The 23,294-nt window shown below is 51.9% G+C and overlaps 1 protein-coding gene across 1 annotated transcript in view; it reads right to left on the bottom strand.

Annotated features, from left to right (window-relative positions):
- Positions 1 to 373: 373 nt before the first annotated feature.
- Positions 374 to 23,294, bottom strand: part of GCN1 (GCN1 activator of EIF2AK4) — a 56,328-nt gene continuing 33,407 nt past the window's right edge. The window contains exons 34-58 of the mRNA XM_082353652.1: positions 22,023 to 22,269; positions 21,484 to 21,605; positions 21,058 to 21,172; positions 19,789 to 19,968; positions 17,233 to 17,453; positions 15,941 to 16,009; positions 15,601 to 15,739; positions 15,315 to 15,511; positions 14,972 to 15,114; positions 13,781 to 13,898; positions 13,452 to 13,667; positions 12,255 to 12,419; positions 10,348 to 10,509; positions 9,971 to 10,063; positions 9,627 to 9,770; positions 9,253 to 9,522; positions 8,899 to 9,012; positions 8,204 to 8,434; positions 6,247 to 6,440; positions 5,999 to 6,113; positions 4,067 to 4,163; positions 3,550 to 3,698; positions 3,052 to 3,159; positions 1,612 to 1,830; positions 374 to 1,085 (exon numbers count right to left, since the gene is read on the bottom strand). Of these exons, the coding sequence (XP_082209778.1) occupies positions 960 to 1,085; positions 1,612 to 1,830; positions 3,052 to 3,159; positions 3,550 to 3,698; positions 4,067 to 4,163; positions 5,999 to 6,113; positions 6,247 to 6,440; positions 8,204 to 8,434; positions 8,899 to 9,012; positions 9,253 to 9,522; positions 9,627 to 9,770; positions 9,971 to 10,063; positions 10,348 to 10,509; positions 12,255 to 12,419; positions 13,452 to 13,667; positions 13,781 to 13,898; positions 14,972 to 15,114; positions 15,315 to 15,511; positions 15,601 to 15,739; positions 15,941 to 16,009; positions 17,233 to 17,453; positions 19,789 to 19,968; positions 21,058 to 21,172; positions 21,484 to 21,605; positions 22,023 to 22,269 (3,954 nt within the window). The 3' untranslated portion in view covers positions 374 to 959. The remainder of the gene's footprint in view (positions 1,086 to 1,611; positions 1,831 to 3,051; positions 3,160 to 3,549; positions 3,699 to 4,066; positions 4,164 to 5,998; positions 6,114 to 6,246; positions 6,441 to 8,203; positions 8,435 to 8,898; positions 9,013 to 9,252; positions 9,523 to 9,626; positions 9,771 to 9,970; positions 10,064 to 10,347; positions 10,510 to 12,254; positions 12,420 to 13,451; positions 13,668 to 13,780; positions 13,899 to 14,971; positions 15,115 to 15,314; positions 15,512 to 15,600; positions 15,740 to 15,940; positions 16,010 to 17,232; positions 17,454 to 19,788; positions 19,969 to 21,057; positions 21,173 to 21,483; positions 21,606 to 22,022; positions 22,270 to 23,294) is intronic.

Genomic DNA, 23,294 nt, shown 5'->3' with positions numbered 1-23,294 from the left:
CTGGCAATTCTGATTACAGGAACGTGGTTTGTTCTTATTCCACAGAGGGGAAGAGTTTCTCTTTAAAACTTGACTCCCAGAAGCTCCCTACCAGTCTGAGTCAGGACAGAGCAGGGAGGTGGCTAATTCGACCCCTGTAACCTCCACAGCAGGTGAGAACACAGGCCTGGCTGCACCCCTCTTGATACCCGACCTCAGGACAGAGAAGGCTGTAGATATCTACAAGACTTCCAAGAGCAGGAGAGAGATGCCCAGAAATCACACTGTTGCCTGTGCTTATGAAAACAGCTGCAAGTCTTGCCTTGTTCCTGATGTAGAAAGCTTCATGTTTAGTGGATGTTTGGAGATTTTTAAAAATCTGCTTATCAAGATGAAATCAAAGCCTTTATTAAACATCCCTCCTTCAAACCACCTGCATTTAAACCTATACCCCTCTCCCAACTTGCGAACTGCTAGGGCTATGTGTGTGTCACTGGCACCTGGAGGGTCAGATCCAGTTGGGCTACACAATGCTGAAAAGCCACGCCAAGGCACACCACACTGGGCACACCTCCACGGTTCTGTGCCCCTCAGGATCTAGGCAAAGGTTGGCAGCACTGGCCCTGGGACCAGAGCTCAAGCACAGGAGACCAGGAAGCTGAAGTCTGAGCCTCCTTGTTCCAGACCTAGCCATGCAGAGCGGACAAGCAGCTCTTGGCTACCACTGGGTGAGGCTCACCCATGTGCTTTTTCTTCTCATCTCCAAAGAAAAGGGTGAGAGATGGAGGAGGCAATTTTCAGTTGTGTGTGGGTTTGATTTAAGGCTTTGGCTGTGGTCTGCTGATATATTAAAATACTTTCTGGGAACGCCATCTCCTAAGCTCCCCATCAGAACAAACGTATTTCCAAAAATGAAAACATTGAACAAAGAGGTGGAGCTGAAATGCTGATGCAGAGCCCAGTGGACAGGCCCAGGTCTGTCAGGTCAGGATGGTGTCGTCCACCTGCTCCGTGGAGTCGGCCTGGCTGGCCAGCTTCTTCAGAGACCTTCGGTTGCATTCATTCAGCATCTCCAAGCTGGCCACGTCCAGGATCTTGCAGAGGGACTGGGGGGGAAGATGGAAACGAGGAGATGAAGTCAGAAAATAAGGCTTCAGATTTCTCCAATCAAAGACAAAAATGAATGTTAACCCAGGACTAGAACCACTGAGGTGGAACCCGGCAAAATAAGGGAATCAGATGGATCCAGGGAAAGCCAAGACAACCACTCATCACGCCTTTCACGTGGTGAGGTATTGTTGTTCAGTGCTTAAAAGGTTGCTCAGCGGGCAGGGGACTGAGTGGCAGGACTCTGGGCCTCAACGGGCAGCACTGTGGGATCTGTTGCAGGGCTGTGTGCCACGTGAGAGTCTATTTGAAGAAGGGGCTCTGCTGCTGAAAGAAGTCTGAACACCTCAGGAGTAAAGTGTTTTTAGGCACCAGACCTGTCACTTGACTACAATCTGCCTGTCAACACTCATGCATACGGACAGGTGGCAGTGAAGAGTGATGCTTAAACACTGTCATGCAGAAGGCCTGCAAGGCCAGTGTCCACAGACGCCCAGGGGAGGCACGCCAGCCCCGGATTCCCACCTGAAACACCTCTTCTCCCTGCCTCATCTTGAGGAGGTTGACGATTGCCTGGTCGCTGTAGGCCCTGACGACGGTGTTTTTATCCTTGGTGTTGTCAAGAAGAGCCTTCAGGATGGGCTTGATGGCCTGGGGGTCCAGGGCAGGCAGCGGGTCCCTGTTTGCCCACCAGATCATCTTCTCAGCCACCAGCCTGATGTCACTGGATGGGTTCTGCAAACACTATGAAGAGGAGCACAGGCTTTCAGCCAGGCACATCCAGTCTGTCTCGCAAAGCAGCCCAGACTCTGCCCTGACACTCTCTTCATCGTGGAAACTGACCCCACTGCTCCCCTCCGATGCCATCCCCACTGTGGGAGGGTAATAACCAGGTGTGATTCGGACCCTATTCTCTTCCACCTCATCTCATGCCAGTCTCTCCTTTGCTCACCACTCTTGGCCCACGTGGGCATTCAGCTTCTGCAAACACACCATGCTGCTTCCTGCCTCGGGCCTCTGCACTGGCTGGTCCCACTGCCCGGGACGTGCGTGGCCCAGATCCTCGCTTAGTTGGTTCCTTCTCATCCTTCAGGGCTCAGCTCAAATGTCAGCCTTTAGAGGTCTCCCCGACAGCCCTTTCTGAATCACAGCCTTCCCACAGGCTTTTTGTGTACCTCCACCTCCAGAGATCTTGTCTGCCCTGTTCACCTCTACACCTTCAGGGTCTAGCCCGGCCGGGCGCACAGCAGGTCATCAGTAATAAACGCTGATAAAAGCCGCATGCAGGGCGATGCCGTCATACAGGCTCAATCTAATCGGGGCCCTGCAAACTCTCCACTGTGGGTGCCTGCAGGGTGGTGCAGTCAGCCTTGGGAACCTCACTACTCAGAGCGAGGTCAGTGCACCAGCAGCACTGACATTGCCTGGGAGCTGGTTACAAAGGCAGGGTCTCAGGCTTGGCCACATCTCTTAGCATGGAGACTCTGGTTCTGTCTTGCGTGCACACAACCGTTTGAGAAGCGTGCTCTATTACACAGGGGCTGGGGCCTCGCCGTCAGGCTCCCCAGCTTTCTTCCTTGGGTCTCGCAGCCACCATAACAGCCACACTAGTAAGTGTCATGCCTGCTAAAGGCAGGCAGGGAAGAGAAGGTTTATTAAGATTTGAACCCAGGTCTGTCCCAAAGTTTGCAAAATTGGTGTGCCTAGGAAGAATGCCTAAAATAGAGGTTCTTAACATGATTTGGGGTCATAGGTCTATTTGACATTCTGACAAAAAGTTGGGCAAAAAAAAAAAAAGTTGGGCACTCCTCCAGAGAAAAACTCACACACGACCATTTTGCATTCCAGCCCTATGGGCTCAGAGCTGCCGCAGGCTATCCATGGAGAGCTCCTAGAATACAGAGGACACACTTCCGGTGTTCTTTGGTCACGGGTCCTTCTCACAAGCCTGGCTGCCCCGCTCACCTTAATGAACAGGCTGGAGAGTTTGGCTGGCAGCTGTCCTCCTCCTGTCTCGATGTGATGCTTCATCAGGAAGCCCATGCCCCGGACCCCGCTCACAGCAATGGGGATCTGTGGAGAGAGGAGAGAGCTAGACGGGGTGGCCTCCGGCTCCGTCCTCGGGGCAGCGGGGCCAGGCACCAGCCCTTCCCCAGGACTTCCCGGGGACCCTGGCTCTTCCCCACCAGTCCCCACCCCCCGGCAGCTCTCATGGAGAGGGCCTGCCATGGCTGTGAGGCAGATGAACCAAGCCCAAGTCACTAGTTCCCAGGTCAGGAATCAGAGACCTTCTGACCTACAAGGGACCTCTAGATGCTCCAACCCGAACTCCTCACTGTTCAGGTGATGAAACTGGGGCCCAGAGAGATCAAGTACTGGTCCAAGGGCACAGTAAGTTACTGGCAAAGGTAAAATTTGAACCCAGGTCTCTGGCCACCGAGTCTGGCTGCCCCAAAGCCTTACCCTGTCTGCCATGGCATTGCTGAGGATCATGTCCTGAACTTCACTGCTGTATCTGCCTGCACAGAGTCTGCTGGGAGCCACATTCACAGCCACGGAGAGAGCCAGGCTCCGCCCGTGCCGAACCATCCAGTCGATGCCGGACACGTCCGCTGGGTGCAAGGACACACTGGGGTCAACCCACACCTCAGAGCATGGCCCACCACCCACGAAGCCCACCTCCCCGACCTGAGACTCATGTGCCAGCTCGGAGCCTGGCGGAAACCCCAGTCCACGCTGCACACGGACCTCCCTGCCCCGAGTGGACGTCAAGCAGCCATCCCTCACAAACTGCTCCAGACTGTAGCTTGTGTTCTTGGAGCAGAAACACTAGGGGCTGCAGGACCCCCAGAAACTCCATTTTGTTTTAACAGCTGAATTTCCAAGGAGAGGGTGGTCCCGCTGCCAGAAGACCCTCTGAGGGGAAGGGGAGACAGAGAGGCCCTGAAAAGGAAGCCCCCCGTGGACACAAGAGGCCTACCCAGCAAGTACTGCTGAAGAACAGTGCTGAGCTCCTCTTCTGTCAGAAAGGCACACAGTTCCCCCAGGCACCCGGCCGAGGAGACGCGAGTGTTGTCCTGATGGAGCAGAGAAGGCAGTGAATGGGGATGCAAGCCCTCACGGGCTCCGCGGGAACCACGGTGGAAGGAAGGCGGACCCTAAGTCCAGTCCTCCCTCCAGGCACTCACGCTCCCACCGCCAGAGCGGGACTGCCACTCACTGCAGCTGCCACTCAGTGCCGTGTTAAAAATTACACACCCAGCACTTAATTTTAGAGAACTCCAGCCTGTGTGCATACGTTAGTCATCATCATAATAGCAATAATAACTATATTTACACAGCACCTTTCTTCTTACAAGCCTGAATGCTTCATATTTATTATCTCAGTTACTATCAACAGCCCTGTGAGGCGGGGAGGCGTGCGAGCTCCCGCCCACAGTGCCCAGGAAAGGCGGTCAGAGGACCACTTGGAGCTCTACCCCCAACTCCACACCCACCCCCGAGCCGCTCATGTGTCCGCCTATGTCCAGAGAGACTCCCTGCTGCCCCGACATTACTCAGGTTTGTCCCGGGAAGTCAAACTGAAGAGCTGATCAACCCAAGGCAATAGGTAAAGGCCGAGTGTTTTGTGTCAAAACCAAAGCCACGTACATAAGCAGCTCCCTGCTGCTCTCCCTGCCAGCTAACTACGGGACACCACACAGTGGATTCAGGTTATGTGCTGCAGTATTAAGAAGTGCCAACTTGGCGTGCCTCCCCCAAAACAAAACAAACAACCAACCAGAGCCTCAAGGGCCCACGGGGAGGCATCAGCTGGACTGGCACTCTGGATTGCCACCTTCAATCCAGCGCAAGTTCTGAGGGAGAAGGTGGTTGGCCAGCACCTTGGGCCTCTGAGCTCCCTGCCCAGGTGCCAAGCAAGGCTAAAGCTGGCTCTCTCTGACACGACAGCCACTCTCCCCAACGGGATCTATTTTAAGCTCCATTGTGGTGAAATGTAAATTGGTTTACATACTAACTTCTGCTTGCACTGTGCATGGCCCTATAAAAACCCTGACAGACTGTGACCAGAAGAAGGTAGAGTCTCCCATCTGTACCCCAGAGAAGGCCAGGGTCTCAGCTGGAGGGCCGTGATAACCAGCCCCGTGTGTGGGCAGACAACGGGGTGTAGCTCCATGTGAACCCAGAGGCCTCTCTCCAGAGATCAGCCCCACAGTGTACATCTGGCCACGCAGCAGAGGGCTGTCAGAGGGCAAAGAGAAAATTCTTCTCAGAGACTCAAGCCCTCCTGGGCCCGCCACAGCACTGGGCTGTCAAGGGGTACTTCGCAAATGCTTCTAGACTGGGTCAGGAAGGGCTACAGTAACGGCATCGGAACAGAACCAGGAGTCACGGGGCTCAGGTCCTGATTTTGACTCTACCACTTGCTAGGGTGCAGCCCCAAGTGAGTCTCACCCTCTCAAACAGTGCTAAGCCCTCCCACCTGGACAGACACCAGACAGTTTCCTGAGGGCTGTGCCCACGCTTCATTCACCTCTGGGCTAGGCCCTTCGGCTCAGCAAATGTTTCCTGAACCAATAAACGAAACTCTTCACTTTACAACTGGGGAAATGAGGGGCAGAGAGGGAAAGTGACTTGTTTAAGACTAGAGAACAAATGAATGAGAGACCTGGGACTTTAAAAACCTTACTTTCCTTATCTATATAACATATCGTGGATATCAATATCGATATCAAGACGCGCCTTGTCTCCCTCACTACCAGAGGCGCGGTAAACCACAGAGTGATACGAATGTCGGGAGTGATTATCACTACTGACCAAGTTCTTCTAACACAAAGCAGAGATGCCAACCAAAGGAAAGAGAAGGGAAACCAGCCGAGCCCCCCAGCCCCGCGTCCACCTGCCGCTGTACCTCGTCATGTCCCAGCGTGCTCAGCAGGAGCGAGACGATGCTCTTCCGGATAACCACGTCCACTTTGGCCCCTGCTCCCTGAATCACAAACCTCAGGGCCTGAAGCATGGTGTCCCTACAGAACCAGTGCACCCAACTTAAAACCTGGCTCTCCTTCACCACTGCTCCCGCCGCACAGGCAGGGCCCGGGCTGCTTCAGGAGCTGCCCGGCCTCCCCACGGCCACAGCTCTCTCCACCAGGGCCTCACCTGACACCCGGGTCCTCCATGACCCGGATTCCGTTCAGCAACTCTGTGAAGAGAGGATCCACCTTGATATGGATGGAGATGAGCTTCCCTAGCGCATCAGCAGCCTTCAGGCGCACGCCCCGGTTAGAGTCCTGCAGGGCTTTGGTGAAAGTGGTCTGCAGCTGGGGCAGGAAGGGCTTCAGGGCAATCCCAACCTGTTGGAGAGACCCACACCCAAAAGCACCGCTGAGGTGGAGTCCAGGGCCACAGTGCACTATAGGCACGAAAACAAATGATCACAAACCACCATAAGCTGCCCTGGCTCCCACACATAGGCCAGGAATAGATGTCCCGTTAAGACAGGGGCGCCCAGCACAGAGAGGTTACACTAGTCTCCTCTTCCATTTTCAGCATCCTGCGCTGCACTGGGAGGAGGCAGAGGTGGAGGATGACACCAGCAGCAGTACCCCCAGCACCACCACCAGCACCACCACCATCACCAGCACCACCACCAAGGGAGCCGTGGACTTGGCTTAGTGAAGCCCTGTCCACGTGGACAAGTGACTCGAAACCCTTGTCTCCGAACACACTAGAGCAGGCTGGGAGACGCTGTCAGTACCATGGAAGAACATTTTAGTGCAAAGAAAGGGAAACGGACCAGGTGTGTAAGGGCAGGTACCATCTACTGAGCATTTAACGTTCAGCCTTCAGAACAATCCTATGAAACAGATGGCCTCAGAAGGTCATCCCTGTACACATGTGCGCCCCCTCATTAACAATCCAGTCTAATCCCCGACCACACATAGAAAAACAGGCACATTTGTGACAAAATACAGATGGGTCCAAGACGAAAGATTTACTTATTGCTAAATGGGAAAAATCAAAGTAGCTGTTTAGAGGTTCAATGCCAGTTAAGGTTTGGAGATACTGGGGTCGGGGTTTTGCAGGCAGCTGGGAGGCAGACCACAGAGTGAAGCTGGCAAACCTTCGGTGGGAACCACCTGCCTATGGGTGGCACCTGGCTTGTGGCCTGAGGGACAAATTCCAGGAGGGAAGGGCTCCATTTGTACACATAGTTTAAAAAAAAAAAAAAAAAAAAAAAAACACAGAAAAGAACAGCACAGAATGTAAAGATGATACTTAATTTAAAAGAAAAATAAAAGACTCAATTTCCTACAGAATGAGGCTGATGCTCACAATCCCATTTCTTATCTGGGAAGTTGCTCCCCACACTTTTCTCCCAAAAGGAAAAAGCTACAAATTTTAAGCTTGCTTTTGTTTCCAAACCTCAAGTAAGAATTTTTTTTTTTTTTAACAACAACAAATCTTGGCTGTTTATGCTTTTTTAAATCCAAAGGGCTTAATTATTACACTGTAAAACATCAGAAACAGTTAACGTGTTCAATCTTTGCTTCTGACACTTTGGGCAAACACTGAAGTTAACTGCAGTTGCTCTCGGACTTCCTTTTCATTCTCTCCTCAGATTCTTTTCACCTCATTTATGAGGTGGTCATAAAGTAGGGAAAGGTTTTTGAACAAGGTTTTAATTGTATTTACGTGGCCCTGGATTTTGTCCTTTGACCCATTTATAAATAATAGCAATTAACACGCACTGGTGTGTCGAGTGCTTAGAATGTGTCAGGCCTCATGCCCGATGTTATTTTATCTGAGCCCTGTGTCACACCGCCCTTCGAGAGGCAAGCAGTCTTAGTACTCTCAAAACACAGGTGAGGAAACAGGCTCAGAGGCTGCATAACTTTCCCAAGGTCATTCTGGCCATACAGCTACCAAGTGGCGGACGTGGAATTGACCATGTGCAGTGGGTCTTGACTCCAAAGTCTTAACTCCCTTGCTCTGCCGATTCCCCATGATAAGCTGTCACCCCGCCTCCATGGGACACCGCGTGCCAGCGTCCTGCACACAGATCCATTCTCTAAGGCCTGGATGGACCGAGAGCGTGAACTCATCAGTCGCTCACCTTGGCCAGCAAAAGGCTGAGTGTCTCGAGCAGAGCCGCCTTCACGTTCCAGCTGAACCGGTCCCCCAGGATGCGAATCAGAGGGCCAGTGATGCTGACCACGGAGGGTCTCAGGGCATCAGCTGAGGTCAGGCGGATCACCAGGCCTAAAGCTTTGGCTGCTTCTTCTTTCTGTTCTGGGCTGCCAGTCAGGACACCCTCCCGCAACACTGGAAGGATGGAGGTTACTCCCTGACAAGAGAACCACACCTGAGAGTCAAATCTCAAAGGTTCTGGGCCCAGGTGTCTCCCAGCCGAAGCAAGGAGCTCCTGTTAGCCATCCTCTCCTCAACTCCATGAGAGATTGATTCAGGCTGCCAGGGTCACAGCCTGAGATGGTGCTGGCTGGGGAACAGTCTTGACAGTGACAAGAAGAGCAGAGTCCCAGCAGGCCTACCACACAAGGTACCTGCACTGCTGTCACTCACTCACTCTGTCTGAGGTGGCTTCCACCACTTAAACCGAAGATGATGAACCCTGGCCCCATGAGGCTACCACGGGGAAGAAACACGCTGTCTGTGAAGGTGCAGAATGGCACCTAGAGCGCTAAGCCAGATTAACACACGGGCTGCTCCAGCGGCCCCACCTCCTGGGACCCAAGGGGAAGGCAGAGGAAGGCCGCACGCCTGCCGCACCCTGCACGGGCCCTGGCTTACCTTCTTTGGAAGGCAGAACCCTGGCACGTGTTCGCCTTTGCTCTCATTCCCTATGAGCCGGATTTCTTTGTGTAGTTCCTCAATTAGTGCCAGCTGGTTGCCAGCATCCAGTTTCTGTGGGAAGCCGGGAAAAAGCAGAGAGGATGTCAGAGTTCTAGGTAAAGCCCTCTCAAGACTGTTTCAAAATAATATAGCAGGCGGAAAGGTATGTGTGGGAGTACAGATAAGACTGGCCACGAATCGACAGATGCTGAAGCTGGCTGATAGGTACATGGGGGGCCTCAGGAGTCTAGTCTTATAAGCGCCTGGAATTGTCCACATCAGAAGCTGGCTGTGGGGTCCACAGCTCCTCACCTTGGTGATGGCATTCAGGGCATCCCAGCTCTCCTCCAGAACCACAGGGCTGGAGTCGTTGAAGAGGCGGATCAGGCCTGAGACCAGGCTCCGCAGGTGGCTAGTGTAGTCCACCTTTGAGCGGGAACAATAGATGTTGAGGATGATGGCAGCAGCCTGCCTCATGCCCACTTCAGGGCTGCGGGTGGCTTCCAGCAGATCCTCGATGATGATCCGGTGCCCGGTGTCATCCTCTACCGAGAGGATCACAGCCTGACAGTTGGCCATCTCCTAAAACCACAGGGCATGCCTCAGCTGAGCACAGCTCCTCCAGGACAGGACAGGACAGGATGGGGCAGGGTCAGAGAGCCTGCAGGAGTGACTGTGACACTCACCAGCTGCTCAGCTGGAGTCCCCAGCTTCTCCTTCAGGGCCAACATGACCGCCGGGAGGATCACGCCAAGATGACGGGTCAGGGCGTCGCCTGCCACAGACGAAAGGAAAGCCAGCACCCGGGTATTGACAGGTGGGGTCGTCAGCTGTGGAACGATGAACAGCAACTCAATGGGTGCTGCCCCGTGCTGGCCGCGGCGCTAGGCTCTGGGAGATCCCATCCCACTGCAAGAGTCACCAGCCTCCCCCAGCATCTGAGTGCAGAGCTGGCCTTCACGCAGGCCCGGGGAACAGTGATGAGGCTGTGGCTTCTGGGCCAGAGGGGTTGCCACATGTTGGGACTTACCTTGGGCACGAGGTAGGGCAACACCACACGGCTCTTGATGGCCATCACTTGCTTCAGACCATCCAAGGCAAATTCTGACACCTCCTCATCATCCTGCAGAGGGGCATTGGGGGCAATGTTCAGGAGCCGGCTCTTGTCTCCACCTCCGCTGCCTTGGACCGGCCGGCGCCAACGTCCTTCTCCACTCTCCTCCCCTCCTCCCTCTGCACCCACACAGACTGACTGTCAAAGGAGAAGCCCAGAGCCAAATCCCATCCTGTGCACCCACTCCCTCTGGGGCCCACACTGCGGCTGCCTTGGCAGAATCAGCCCCCTGCGTGTTGCCTCTACAGAGATGGTAAAAGCCCGACTGGTAGGTGTGGGGCAGAGCCACTCACCAGCTGCTTCAGTAAAAACGGGAGGATGTCCTCCAGAGCCTGGTGGCCGATTGTGGAGTGCAGCTGCTCAAAGGTCTTGGCCGCCGCCTCTCTGACCTCCTCCAGCGGGTCACACAAGGCCTTCCTTGCCGTGGGCACAAGGGACTCGGAGAAATACAGCACCTGCAATGGTACAGGTGTACTGAACCCGACGTGGCAGAGGGAGAGGAAATAAGCAGGGGGGCGGTGAGGACCTCTGGCCCAGCCAGGCCACCGCTGCTCCCTGGGCTTGACTTTTTTTTTTTTTTAACTTAGATGGTTTCTGTGAAAATGTACAAGTATGAAAAAGCAGAGAGGCTGCGTAATCTACTCCCAAGGAGCCTTCACCAGACTTAATAATTAATAGCCTGCTTTTTTTCGGCAAGTCCTCCAAATACTCTGGTCTCCTACAGGAACTCCAAACTCCTTCTCATGGCGAGGACCCTAGTGATGTGACCTCCACTCCCCAGACTCTTTTGCTCATCCTCTTAGGAAACTCCAAGTCCTTCTTCAAGTCTCAACTGAAATACTTGCTCCCTGGGACTTCCCTGGTGGCGCAGTGGTTAAGAATCCACCTGCCAATGCAGGGGACACGGGTTCGAGCCCTGGTCCGGGAAGATCCCACGTGTCACAGAGCAACTAAGCCCGTGTGCCACAACTACTGAGCCTGTGCTCTAGAGCCTGCGAGCCACAACTACTGAGCCCGCGTGCCACAACTACTGAAGCCCACGCACCTAGAGCCCGTGCTCCGCAACAAGAGAAGCTTCTCACTGCAATGAGAAGCCCGTGCACTGCAACGAAGAGTTGCCCCCACTCGACGCAACTAGAGAAAGCCCAGGCGCAGCAACAAAGACCCAGTGCAACCATAAATAAATAAAAAAATAAAAATAAAATAAAAATTGAAATTAAAAAAAACTTGCTTCCTTATGAAGTCTCTGCGTCTGCAACGGGGCCAATGACAGCTCTGTTGCCTCTGCAACCAATTCCACCAAAGCAACGCCCCCTATGAATCTAAGGACTGAATATGAACATGGCCACCAGCAAGGCCTCAGCCTTTGGGGCACTTACTATTTAATGAATCACAGCTCTTTTGGTGACAGAATTTACCTTTATTCTTTGAAAAATGCAAATATAAAACCCCAAATGTAATATGTATACTGATACACACAGGGGGAGAAGGATCCTGTAAATCAGACGAGGCTTTTCAGGCTGAGCAACTTGCTACGTGCTCGAATTTCTGACTCGCCACCCATTCATCGCTTTGGTGCTTTCATCCCAATCGAGAGCCCTATCTATGCCTACTCTCAACCTACTCCCCATGTTGGGGAGGATCAATGTTTGGAGGATCAATTACCGTAGAAAAGTAGGGTCAGTGAAAAGGACTCCAACCCTCTTGAATGTAGCTGCTATGGAAACAGTCTCATTGCTGGAGACAATGCGTTTCCACCCACTGGGTACTCACTCTCATCTACTCCGCTCCCTCTGAGAACAAGCACGCCCTCCTGCTCTCCGCCACCCTCCACCACTCACATACGCGCACATCCTCTCTCCGTTAAGTGCACCACACGTGTTAACTGAACTGATGTAGTGACACAAAAGGATTACTCTGGAGCAACCTCAGGAGTGGTGAGGGAAAGACTATCTCCAATCTCCAAAAGCTACTCCAGGCCTCTAAATCGCTTAGATCTTATAGCCTGTAAAACCGATGGGAAAGCTGAGAGGGAAATTCCAATGCGCTGCGGCCCCGCCAGCACCCCGCTGCCAGCAACGCCCTCTGGAGCGAGGTTCGCATGTCCCTGAGGGTGTCGCTAGTGGTGCAGTTTGTCCTATAACCTCCCTGGCCCTCTGAGTCAGGTGCAGGACCTGCGGGGCCCTGAGGAGATACTCACGGCGTCCCGGCTGGTGGACTTCATGATCTCGCTCAACCCAATGCACACGCCCTGCCTCTCGTCACTCTTCTGAGACCTCAGGCCTTCCTCAAGGATGGGGATGATCTCAGGTAGGATTTTCTCCCCTAACTTCCGGACGAGATCTCCCAGTGTCCTGGCTGCAATCTGTCGGCAGAGCTCAAGTCAGGACATCGACTCCCTGCAAACCCCAGAGCACCCAGTGCACAACTCCAGAATGAGGGCCCTGGAACCTCCCAGACTTTATCCGAGCCAGACTTAACTTTCCCAAACGCTCTTACCCCTGAAGAGCCCCCACGGTGCTTGCAAAACATGACAAAATAAAATGATCTCTCTCCGTCACACACACCTACACAACCTAAAGCAAAAGCTGGCACCTTATATATGACCAAGAAACTCATCACGTGCTGCCCAGTCAAGGGCCGATTTCCCTGGATCGAAAACTGTGGCCTAGAAGTCACTTAACCCTCATGCTCTTGCCCAGGAAAGGGGACCTGAATTTGGAATAAACACTTTAAGGAAAGAACCCATCTCCTCTGAGGCCTCATGCAAACCCTTCTTCAGAGCCAAATACACAATCTGCTTGCCAGGGATGGGGGTTGGGAGTGGGCCAAAGAGGACTGGCAGAAGCGATCATCGGCCCTGGTGGGCCTCTCCTCCAGCTGCACCGGCCTTCGTTCAGCCCCTGCTGTTGGCCACATTCCCACCCACCTCATGGCTTGTGCACATCCCATCTTGGTATCTCAAGCACTAGTCCCTTGGTCCGAACAGTCTTTCATCTCCTCCCCACCCATTAATGCTCACTCATCGTTCGTCTTCAAGTATCACTCCTTCTGAGAAGGCTTCCCTGACCCCCAGCTGGTTGACCTGTTATAAGCATTGGCAGTGCCACATAGCACTTGCCATACTTGCATTTTCCATCTGTTTTTGTGATTATTTGATTAACATTCATCTCCTCTACCAGACTGTAGCTCCACGAGGCTGCCTTTCTTCTCCACTATCTCCCCAGGTCTTGGGCCCCTGCTTAGCACATAGCAGATGATAAATATTTGTTGAATAACTAAGTAAATAAATAAATGCTCCCGTGTTAGATAGGGGACCCTAGGGGCTCTCCCATTCTCTGCAGACATCAGAGGCATCAGGGGCTGCTTGGTCAGAAGCAAGGCCTGCGAAACTTACCGTTCTCTTATCTGCACACGTGCTGGCCAGGAAACCCAGCAGGAGCCCAAAGAGGGTGGGCAGGATCTCACGCAAGGTGCGGGGGGTATTGGAGACCACAATCTTCCAGACGTGCAGGGATGCTTGCCGCACAACCAGCTGGGTGTCAGAGCGGCCCATGTACAGGCCTGCCAGCACCCGGTTCCGCCGATCTACCCCCAGGGCAGTGATGATTGCCTGCAGCAGTGGAAAGAAGCAGAGAACACGAGGTGGTGAAGCCTCCACAGTGTGGGTGCCAGGGAGTCTTCGTACCATCAGCAGAGGGAGGAAAATCAAAACAAGGCACGCACCTTGTTGGACTGGGCAGTTCCAAAGTTATCATCTTCAGAGGCAGTTTCTGTGGTCATCTTCCCAGTGACTCCTGAGATGTGGAACAGGAGATCCCCAAGGAGCTGAACAGAGCTGAACCTGAGAAGGAGGCCAAGAACAGAGTCACACAGTTGCAGGAGGATGTCTCAGTGCACAACCAAGCACTGGACAGAAAAGAGACTAGAAGGAAATGTACCCAAAACACTCATGGTGGTTCTCTTAGAACAGGAGAGGTCACAGACGATACTCATTTCTTTACAGTCTCCCACATATGTTCCTTCCAAGTTATCTACTAATGAACATTATTTTAATAATAAAAAAGGACAAACATTTTTTAAAAGCAGATATGAAAATTTCTATAATAAAGTTATTAAAAAGAGAGAAGAGAGCACAGAGGGAAGTAGTAACAAGAAACCAGGCATGCGGATCATCAGAACTACAGACATAAGGAGAGGCCTAGAAGGATAAACTTTATTTCTCTTCAAATTAAATTAGATTTATTGTTTTTAATGATTACAGAAATATCATATTGAAACTGAAAATTCAAACAATACAAAAAAATATAAAGAGAGCGTAAACAATCACCCAGACTCCCAGCACCCAGGCAACCACTCTGACACTCCGGTGACATCCTTGTACACATCACCCTCCCACATACCATGTGTGAAGTGGGCCTGCACCACATACACCAGGCCATGGCCCGCACCTTTCCATCAACAATAGGTCGAGGAGCTTTCTGTCTCAGCTGACATAGTCCTTATGCCATTCTTTGTAATGGCCAAATCAAAGTTCATGGTGTGGACATGCGATGACTCTTCTAAACCTACCTTCAGTTTTTCAAATGATAAACAATACCACAACAAACATCCTTCTAAATACATCTTTAAGCACTTGACTAAATATGTCCTTGCAATAAAATCCTAGAAGTAGAATTTTCAGATTAAAAAGCATTCGCATTTAAAATTTTGACACAAACTGAAGGACTGAATAGAGAGAACTTTTCAGAAGAGAATCAGAATTGAAGACACTGCTATGGGATACTGGAGAGTTATAAAAAGGTTAAAAGTGAGGGTCTGGAAAAATTGAGAGTTTCTGGCAACATTTTGCTTTTCATTTCTCAGTTCCCCAAACACAGAACTATGGCCACTGGGTCTGTCCGCCTGAGTTCTCACCTTATTCTCCAGAGGTCGTCAAAGAGGCCTTGCTCCAGCTGGGGCAGCAGCAGGGCTATGGCCGTCTCGGCGTACATGGAGATGACCCGCTGGCCCGCACGCAGGGCTGTATCACGCACAAACTCGTTCTCATCAGCAAGAGCCTGTGCACACAGAGGGTGGGTCAGCCAGAACTGCCTTCCCCTAGGCACCCAAACCCAAGAGGAAATGGGACTCCCTGAAGAGCAGGATGAGGACTCCTGCCACCCAGCCCCAACTGGCGGGGAGCCCTAGCTCTCTGGGAGAGCGCATGTGTCCTGCCCTCCTCAGTAATGCTATCCTCAGCATTGTCGCTGGTGCCTACTTTGAGGATACAGGGGATGATGGGCCCCACATAAGGAGTGAACTTGTCCCCGAAGGTGATGGGCAGGTAGTTGAACATCATGATATAGCCATCTCGGACGTGGGGTGCAATGTCCACTTTGCTGGCTGTAGCCACAATTTCTGGCATCAGCTTCTCCAACTTCTCCACCCCCAAGCCAGCCATGACCTCGGCCAACCCTGCAAGAAAAGGACAGAATGAGCCTACCAGATCTAAAGGTCACCAGAGGGCATTGCCCGGTCTGGCCCCTGGGCCCACCCTGCCTCACCCTGCGCGGCGCCTGAGCGATCCACAGAGCTCTGCTCATAGGTCAGTGTCTCCATCAGCCACGGCAGCAAGTCCTCAAAGCATGACTCCCCCATGCCCTTCACCATGGCCCCAAGAGCCTTTGCAGACACCGTCCGCACCTGTCAGGTAACCAAGAGCAGGGATGGCGAAGAGATGTGGCTCAAGACCAGGAGACCATGCAGGAGCAAGGCGGGGTCCCCTAGGGTCTCCTTCCCTTTACCAGACAGACGCAAATGCAGCTTATAGGGAATTCTTAGGAATCAATTTTCTGGGACTGGGCTAAAATAACGAGCTCCTGCCCCCTCTCCTCCCAGACTCACCTCAGGTACAGGGTCCAAAAGAGAGGCTTTCAGACCAGGCGTCACGCTTGGCAGATAAGGAGCCAAGTCCTGCAATAACAGAAGAGGTGGCTCAGCAGGGGCCCAATTCCGGCTTTCTCCAGCCCTGCTTCACGGTGGACCCTGACCACACCATTCTGCTGACTAGGAGCACTCAGAGGGGTGCTTGTCACTGGCAAAGAACCCCCACCACTCCCCCCGGTTCCTTGAAGGCCCATGTGATTGCTCAGGGAAACCTACGAGGGACCCCAGGCCCATCCTCAAGAGGTCGAGTGAGCCCCCAGATGCAGTTCAATGCTCTTCCTCCTTCTGGGACCAAGGGCTGCCCAGCCTCGGGAATCTAGGAAATTCTTTTGGCACTCCTTTCAGAATTGCATTATCATCTTTTCACTCTCTTCACCTTAAAAGGTTTATGTCTCTTGATACAGCATTCAGCTTTCAGAAACAGTTTTTAAATATAGAAAAAGCCTTATGTTCACTGCAGCATCATTTAAAATAGCAAAAAACCTTGGACACTATATGACCAACAATAGAATTATATAAGTTATGATATATAAACTTGTTGGAATATTACATAACTATTAAAAACTCAGTTTTATGAATAACTTGTTATAACTTGGAAATACATTTATGTTTGGAAATTTTTTTTACATGTAATTTAAAAACATTAACAATAATTATTTTAGCTTTTGGAGGGCTATGGATAAAATTTTTTGGTTTTCTAACTATCCCAAATTTCCTAGGATTGACTAACTTTCCCACTTTATCTCTTGTGCCCAGAGCCTCAGCAAGCAAAGCAGAGCTGTGGTAGTGAGATAACACATGCAAGCCCCTAGGAGCAAGTAAACAGACAAACAAAGTAAATCTCCCAAACTAGGCTAATTTCCTCTGAGAGGCTTACAGAAGCAAATGCTTTCGACAAGAAAACACTGCAAGCAGGCAAAGCAGCAGCCGCTTTCCCAAAGCGGGACCCTCGACTCCTGAAAGGTCAAAGGCGAGGCTGGACCTTTCCTCCCTGTCAATCTATAAAAGGAGCCCAGTGGGACAGGCCTCACCTGGGGGCTGAGCTAGTAAGGACTTGTATCGCTATATTCTGGAAGATGCCCAGAGAGCCTAGATTTCTACCCTCTACCCCAAAATGGTCCATTTCTCCCCCCAAATATAATCAGGGATCAAATGCTCATAGCTCTCCTGTGTCTACTGTCAGTAGGGACTCTGTGCCCTAAACCAGCATCCACTGGTCTGTCCTGTACGAGCCCCAGATAGGCTGATACCTTCTGGTCTGTCAGGGAGTACATGTTGCCAATGATCTGGGCTGCCATCTTCCGTGTGTCCGTGGAACGGTCCTGGAAGGCTCTCTGGACAATGGGCATGATGAGGGCCAGGGACGGGGCATCAATGAAGTGGACAAACTTGGTGTCCAGCAAGGTCTGCAAGCACTTCTGGGTCTTCCGAGAGGGGTCCGTCAGGGCATCCAGCAGGACTGGGGCAATGGCTGCATGTCCAAACAAGAGAGAGGCTGCTTTGTACAAGTCTATGGTGTGGCAAATCTGCTGGATCCCCAGCACCAGAGGGGGCCCAAAGAGAAGGGAGTCCAAGGTCACCCCTCCCTAGAGCCCCACAAATCGCCAACTGAGGAAGCCAGCCTGTCTGCAAAGAGCAATTCTATTCCTGCTCCCCAAGAGGAAGCGGTGTGGGGACGGCAGCCATCACCCCTTTGCACTGCACAGTTGTGGTCTGGTGGGGCATCTGTGGGCTAGCTTCAATGGCACTGAGCTGCAGCCTCAGCGCTGGGCCTCTGTGGGAGAGCTACTTGGACAACATGGATCTTATTCTGGAAGCAGCAACCCAAAGTGGTTTTGTGAAAAAACTGTTTGGAGACACCAAAGGCCCCTGAACCAGTGGTGGGAGTGAAGCACACAATACTCAGAGCAGCTAAGCCCAGATACTGCCGTATCTCAAAAGTTCAGCACCATCAGCCCAGCAGAAGGAATTCCAAGAGGAATACCTGGCTTATCTCTTCCACAAACCCAGGGAATTCAACAACTACAAAGACACATGCTGGTCAAGACTTTTAAGGGAATTCCCTGGCGGTCCAGTGGTTAGGACTCGGTGCTTTCACTGCCAGGACCCATGTTCAATCCCTGGTCAGGTGACTAAGATCACGCAAGCCAAGCACGCAGACCAAAAAAAACAACAGAAAAAAAAAAAAACAAACAACAACAAAAAACTAATAACCCAGTTAAAAAATGGGCAAAGGATTTGAATAGACAGTTTTCCAAAGAAGATATGCAAATGAAAAATAAGCACATGAAAACATGTTCCACATCATTAGTCATTAGGGAAATGCAAATCAAAACCACAATGAGATGCCACTTCACACCCACTAGGATGGCTGTAACCAAAAAGACAGACAATAACAGAGTTGGCAATTGGAACTCTCATACATTGCTGCCGGGAATGTCAAATGGTACAGCCGCGTGGGGTAACAGTCTAGCAGTTCCTCAAAAAGGTAAACAGTTACCACAATTTTTACCCAGCAATTCCATTCCTAGGTATCTAACCAAGAGAACTGAAATCGTGCCTACAGGGAAAAGAAAAAAATACCTTCGATACAGATGTTCATAGCAACATTAATAGCCAAAAAGTGGAAACGACCCAAACATCTATCGATTGATGAATGGATAAACAAAATGTGGTATACTCATCCAATGGAATACATTATTGGGCCATAAAAGGAAAGAAGTACTGATACATGCTACAGTGTGGATGAACCTTGAAAACATAATGCTAAATGCAAGATGCTAGACATAAAAGGCCACATACTGTATGATGCCATTTACATGAAGTGTCCAGAATAGGCAAACTCAGAGACAGAAAATAGATTAGTGGTTGTCACGGGCTAGAGGTAGGAGGGGAAATGAGGAGTGAATGGTAATGGGTGTGGGGTTCCTTTCTGGGATGATGAAAATGCCCCGGAACTAAACAGCGGTGATACTTACATAATTTTGTGAATATGCTAAAAACCACTAAGTTGTACATTTTTGAGAAGTGAATTTTACATTATACAAACTAGTCAATTTAAAAAAGAAAAAAAAGGTCCCAGGCTGGATTCCAAAAATGAAGGCATTCATTCGATAGAGATGAGACTGTTCTGGGCCTTAGAAAGCCCCAGGGGTGCTGGACATTGTAAACAACAACAAAATCCACATCTACCTATTCATCCCTTAAAAAACAAAAACAAAAACCCATCATTTTCTGAATGAAAACAAGTCTGGAAATATTCAGGCTGAAAGGCACTGAATGGGTACCGATGTTCTATGCTGAAGCTTAAAAATTAACAAGTACAGTGCTGGTCAAGGTAGCTGGCTGGGGTTTGTTTCTAGAAATCAATCTTTCCCTAATTACTCAAGAAAGAACCACACTAAAAAGTAAGCTCCCTAACCTTCCCTCTATCACAGGTCTCCTGGAATGAGAGAGAATAGAAAAGTTCCCCAAAACCTAACACTTTGGATGATGCAGATGTGGTCCAGAGCTTGTCATTCATCTGTTGACCTCAAGGCTCCCTTAGAGTCAAGCTATTTCTGGGCCAACAACTCAGTTTCCCTACCTGAGCAGTCAACGACTGCTCCAGACCAACAGGAAAACAGACCACTTCCAAACTACTTTCCACTTATTATCGTAGGAAAAGGGTTTCCCCAAATTTAGAGGTTATCTCAATGTGAACATATCTGTCCTCAGAGGGCCTAAGCTGAATGGGTGCATGTTCTCTGCAGTGTCCAGGGATGGGAGGAGGAGCCAGGGCCAGTGCCCTCGTGGGAGAGGCGTACCCAGGATCTCCGGGTTCCTGATGACGGAGCCAATTTGCCTGAGCGCCTGCTGTCCGGCCTTCTGCACTTTGACGTGGGAGTCGGTGAGCACCTCCGTGAGCTTGGGCACGATGTTGGGTAGGCAGGACGACAGCTGCTTAGGAGCACAGTACGCCATCGCCCCAAGCAGCTCCACCGACCCTGCAGACGGCAGACACACGCCCAGCATGAAATCACTGAGCACAGGTTGGCAAGTCGCCTGGGCTGGCTGCCCGGGCAAGGGACACACGGCCTGCTCCTCTGCAGACTGCTCCAGCAGTCCCGGGAAGAGGGCACAGGGCCTGGCTCCAGCCAAGCGAGCAAAATGCTCCTGAGGCCTGCTGAGCCTGGGAGCCTGGGCGAGAGGCTGGGCAGTGTTGGGGAGAGTGGCCAGACCTGGCTTAGAGCTGACAGTGATCCAAGGTCAATTCACTGAATTTCTCTGGCCTCAGTCTCCTCATCTACAAATGAGGAGACTGATTAAGATTGTGATTTTTCAAGATGTAGGGGGAAGCCTGAAGGACTGAGGAGGAAGCCCCGACACTGACCCTCCCCAAACCTGAGCAACTCTGTTTTACAAATTAGGATTCCAAATAAGATAACATTTTTTAAAAAGGGGTTTTGGGACTTCCCTGGTGGCGCAGTGGTTAAGAATCTGCCTGCCAATGCAGGGGACATGGGTTCAACCCCTGGTCCGGGAAGGTCCCACATGCCGCGGAGCAACTAAGTCCACCCCGTGCGCCACAACTACTAAACCTGAGCTCTAGAGCCCGCGAGCCACAACTACTGAAGCCCGCGCACCTAGAGCCGGTGCTCCACAACAAGAGAAGACACCACATGAGAAGCCCACGCACCACAACAAAGAGTAGCCCCTGTTCGCCCCAACTAGAGAAAGCCTGCGTGCAGCAACAAAGACCCAACACAGCCACCAAAAATAAAATAAAAATTGATTCTTTAAAAAAAAAAAAGGCGGTTTAATGGTTGGGGGAAAGGCTTTAAAATCACAGACCTAGCCACAGACTAGCCTTAAAGTTCTGGGATTTCCTGACTTAGGTCTGTGGCTCCTGTGGGAGGCCTGTTCTTTGCAAGAAAGCACACAAACTAATAAAGCAATGAGCTGCCTAACCAGAGTCTTGGCCTCATCCCTGGGCTGGGGAGCACACACGGCACAAGAGCTGTGGCTCTGGACCCCTGTGAGGGCAGTTTTCAGAACAGGAAGTTGAGACAGAGACACAGAGGGAGCGGCCTTACCGGCTTTGGTCCTCCAGGATTCCTCCTCCAGGGCAGCCAATAAGGAGGGGAGCACCAGCTTCACCCCGTGAGCACTCAGGTTGCTCATCACAGCCTTGGCACAGTCATCTGCAGCCTCAAGGGAGGAGAAAAGATGTTCAGGGGCCTCCTCGGCTACGCAAGGGTCAAGGCCTGATGCTGGACCGAGGGTTCTCCTGGTGACCAATGCTCACTGGGAGGTCTACTGCGTCAGACCCTGTGCCCAGGCCCGCAGAGACTGCTGAGCAGGAGAAACATGGTTTCTCACCTCCTAGGGCTTCAGTACTTCACTGGGAACCAGAGGAGTCCGTACCAGTAACCAGTGTCCAAGATGCGGGCAGAGGGCTTGCCAGCAGCAGGGGCCTCGAACCACTGCCAGCCATTCCCAAGTGCAGCCTCAGGACTTACCTCACGCACGTACTGGTTCCCATCCCCGAAGCACAGTAGCAGATGGGGCAGCACATGAACCACGTACGGCTCGAAGAGCTTTCCCAGCATGGTGCAGAGCATCTCGAAGGCAAAGAGGGCTCCTGGGGGAGAAGGCAGGACAGCTGGGAACAGGATGTCCTCTCGGGGCAGCTACAGGACAAGCTCCCCACCACCTCCTCACCCTCTGGAAAACACTCAGGGCAGCTGTGGGACTAAAGTGGCCGCCCCGTGAGGGAGCAGCCCCTCTGCCTCCCCTGAGCATAAAGGAGCTGAGAACAGGGAGCACTGACAGCTAGAAAGGCAAGTCTCTCTCAGCTGAGGGTGTTGCTGAGTTAGAAAAAAGGAAGTCCGGGCCGCATCAGCAAGGATGGGATGGAATGGCTCACAGACAGCTGCCCCCCTGCAGCACACACACAAACGCCGGCCTTCAGCAGGGGAGGAAAAGCCGGATTCCCTCCTCTGGCAGCCATGGGGACTGACCTCCCACGCTGGGCGGCACCGAGCTTGGAGACACTCACCCTCTCGGCGGCGGAAGTTCTTCTTGTCCTGGATGGCATCGGTCAGCGCAGCCATCATCTCCTGCTGCTTCAGCGACAGGATGCCCAGGCCCTTTACCAGGCCCGCCAGCCCGTAAGCAGCCCCTTTGCGCTCAGCGTACTTGTCTGACTCCAGCAGCTGCTGCATCAGCCTCTGGATCATCCCTCCAGCGTCTTCCTTGATGGCGGGGACGAGGGGCGGCAAGCAGCTGGCCACGGATTCCTGGACCTGGGGGAGGGGCCCGCCGCGTCAGTGCTGCAGCTCAACCACAGCCAGGCCCTGGCAGCCGATGCAGTCCTCCGCAGCACCTCACCCCCAAACGTCCCCCCATCTCAGCCACCGCAGGTCAGACCACACAGGGCATCGGAAAGGCAGATGGTGGTACAAGCTCATGCCTGACCCACATTCCGTCAGGGTGCGCGCTACATCTGTTAGCCGGGAGAGCATCAGCCATTACGGTGCTATTTCTGGTCTGAAGAGAGAACCTAGGCCTGGGCAGGTGGGGTAAAACCTCAGGAAGATTAAACGCACTCACAGAGAAAGATCCAGAGAGAGGCATGCTACTGTGCCTCCTTAAAAACAGCCCAAATCTCTCAGTTTTCAAATTTGTAGTCACGGGGAAATGGGGCTGGGCCTTACAGGGCCAGGTCCAAATCAAGCAGTCCCAAAAGATGCTGTCAGTCGTCTTCCAGCCACAGCTCATGAAGCCCGACCAGGGCAGCGAGGCAGTCTGCAACCAGGGGCCTGGGCAGGAAGCTTGGGAGGCCAGGTACTCTGACAGCCTATTTGACCACAATTCAGTAAACCTGTGGTTTTCAACTGTGCCTTTGAGGAGGACACTCTGGGTTGTCCGAAATGCAAGTCACAGAAAATACATGTAAATGTGTTTTTCAAATAAGAGAACAAAAAAAAAATCCTTTGCACTGTAGCTTGGAGGCTGCATTACAAGGCCCCCAAAACATATAACACACACAGGGAGAGGATCAGGAAAAGGCTAACACATCAAGAACAATTTTTTTTTTTTTTTTTTAAAACCTCTGTATACCCAGGGACAGGTTTACTCTAAATGCAAAAACTGACTCTTAGAAAATGAGTAGAAAAAATGAAAACATCTAAGAGGTCTACTAGAACAAAGTAACAAACTAACTCCCCCTCCAGAGGTGCGTATTCCTGACTATAAACCAGGCTGTCCCGAGACGAGATGACTCCTCGCAGAGAACTGGGCCTTCTGGACCCTGATACCCGACTCTGTC

Source organism: Balaenoptera borealis (genome assembly GCF_965194805.1).
Source record: "Balaenoptera borealis genome assembly, chromosome: 14".
Taxonomy (NCBI): domain Eukaryota; kingdom Metazoa; phylum Chordata; class Mammalia; order Artiodactyla; family Balaenopteridae; genus Balaenoptera; species Balaenoptera borealis.
Note: the sequence above shows the minus strand (reverse complement) of the source record. Positions and strands in the feature narration are given on the sequence as shown.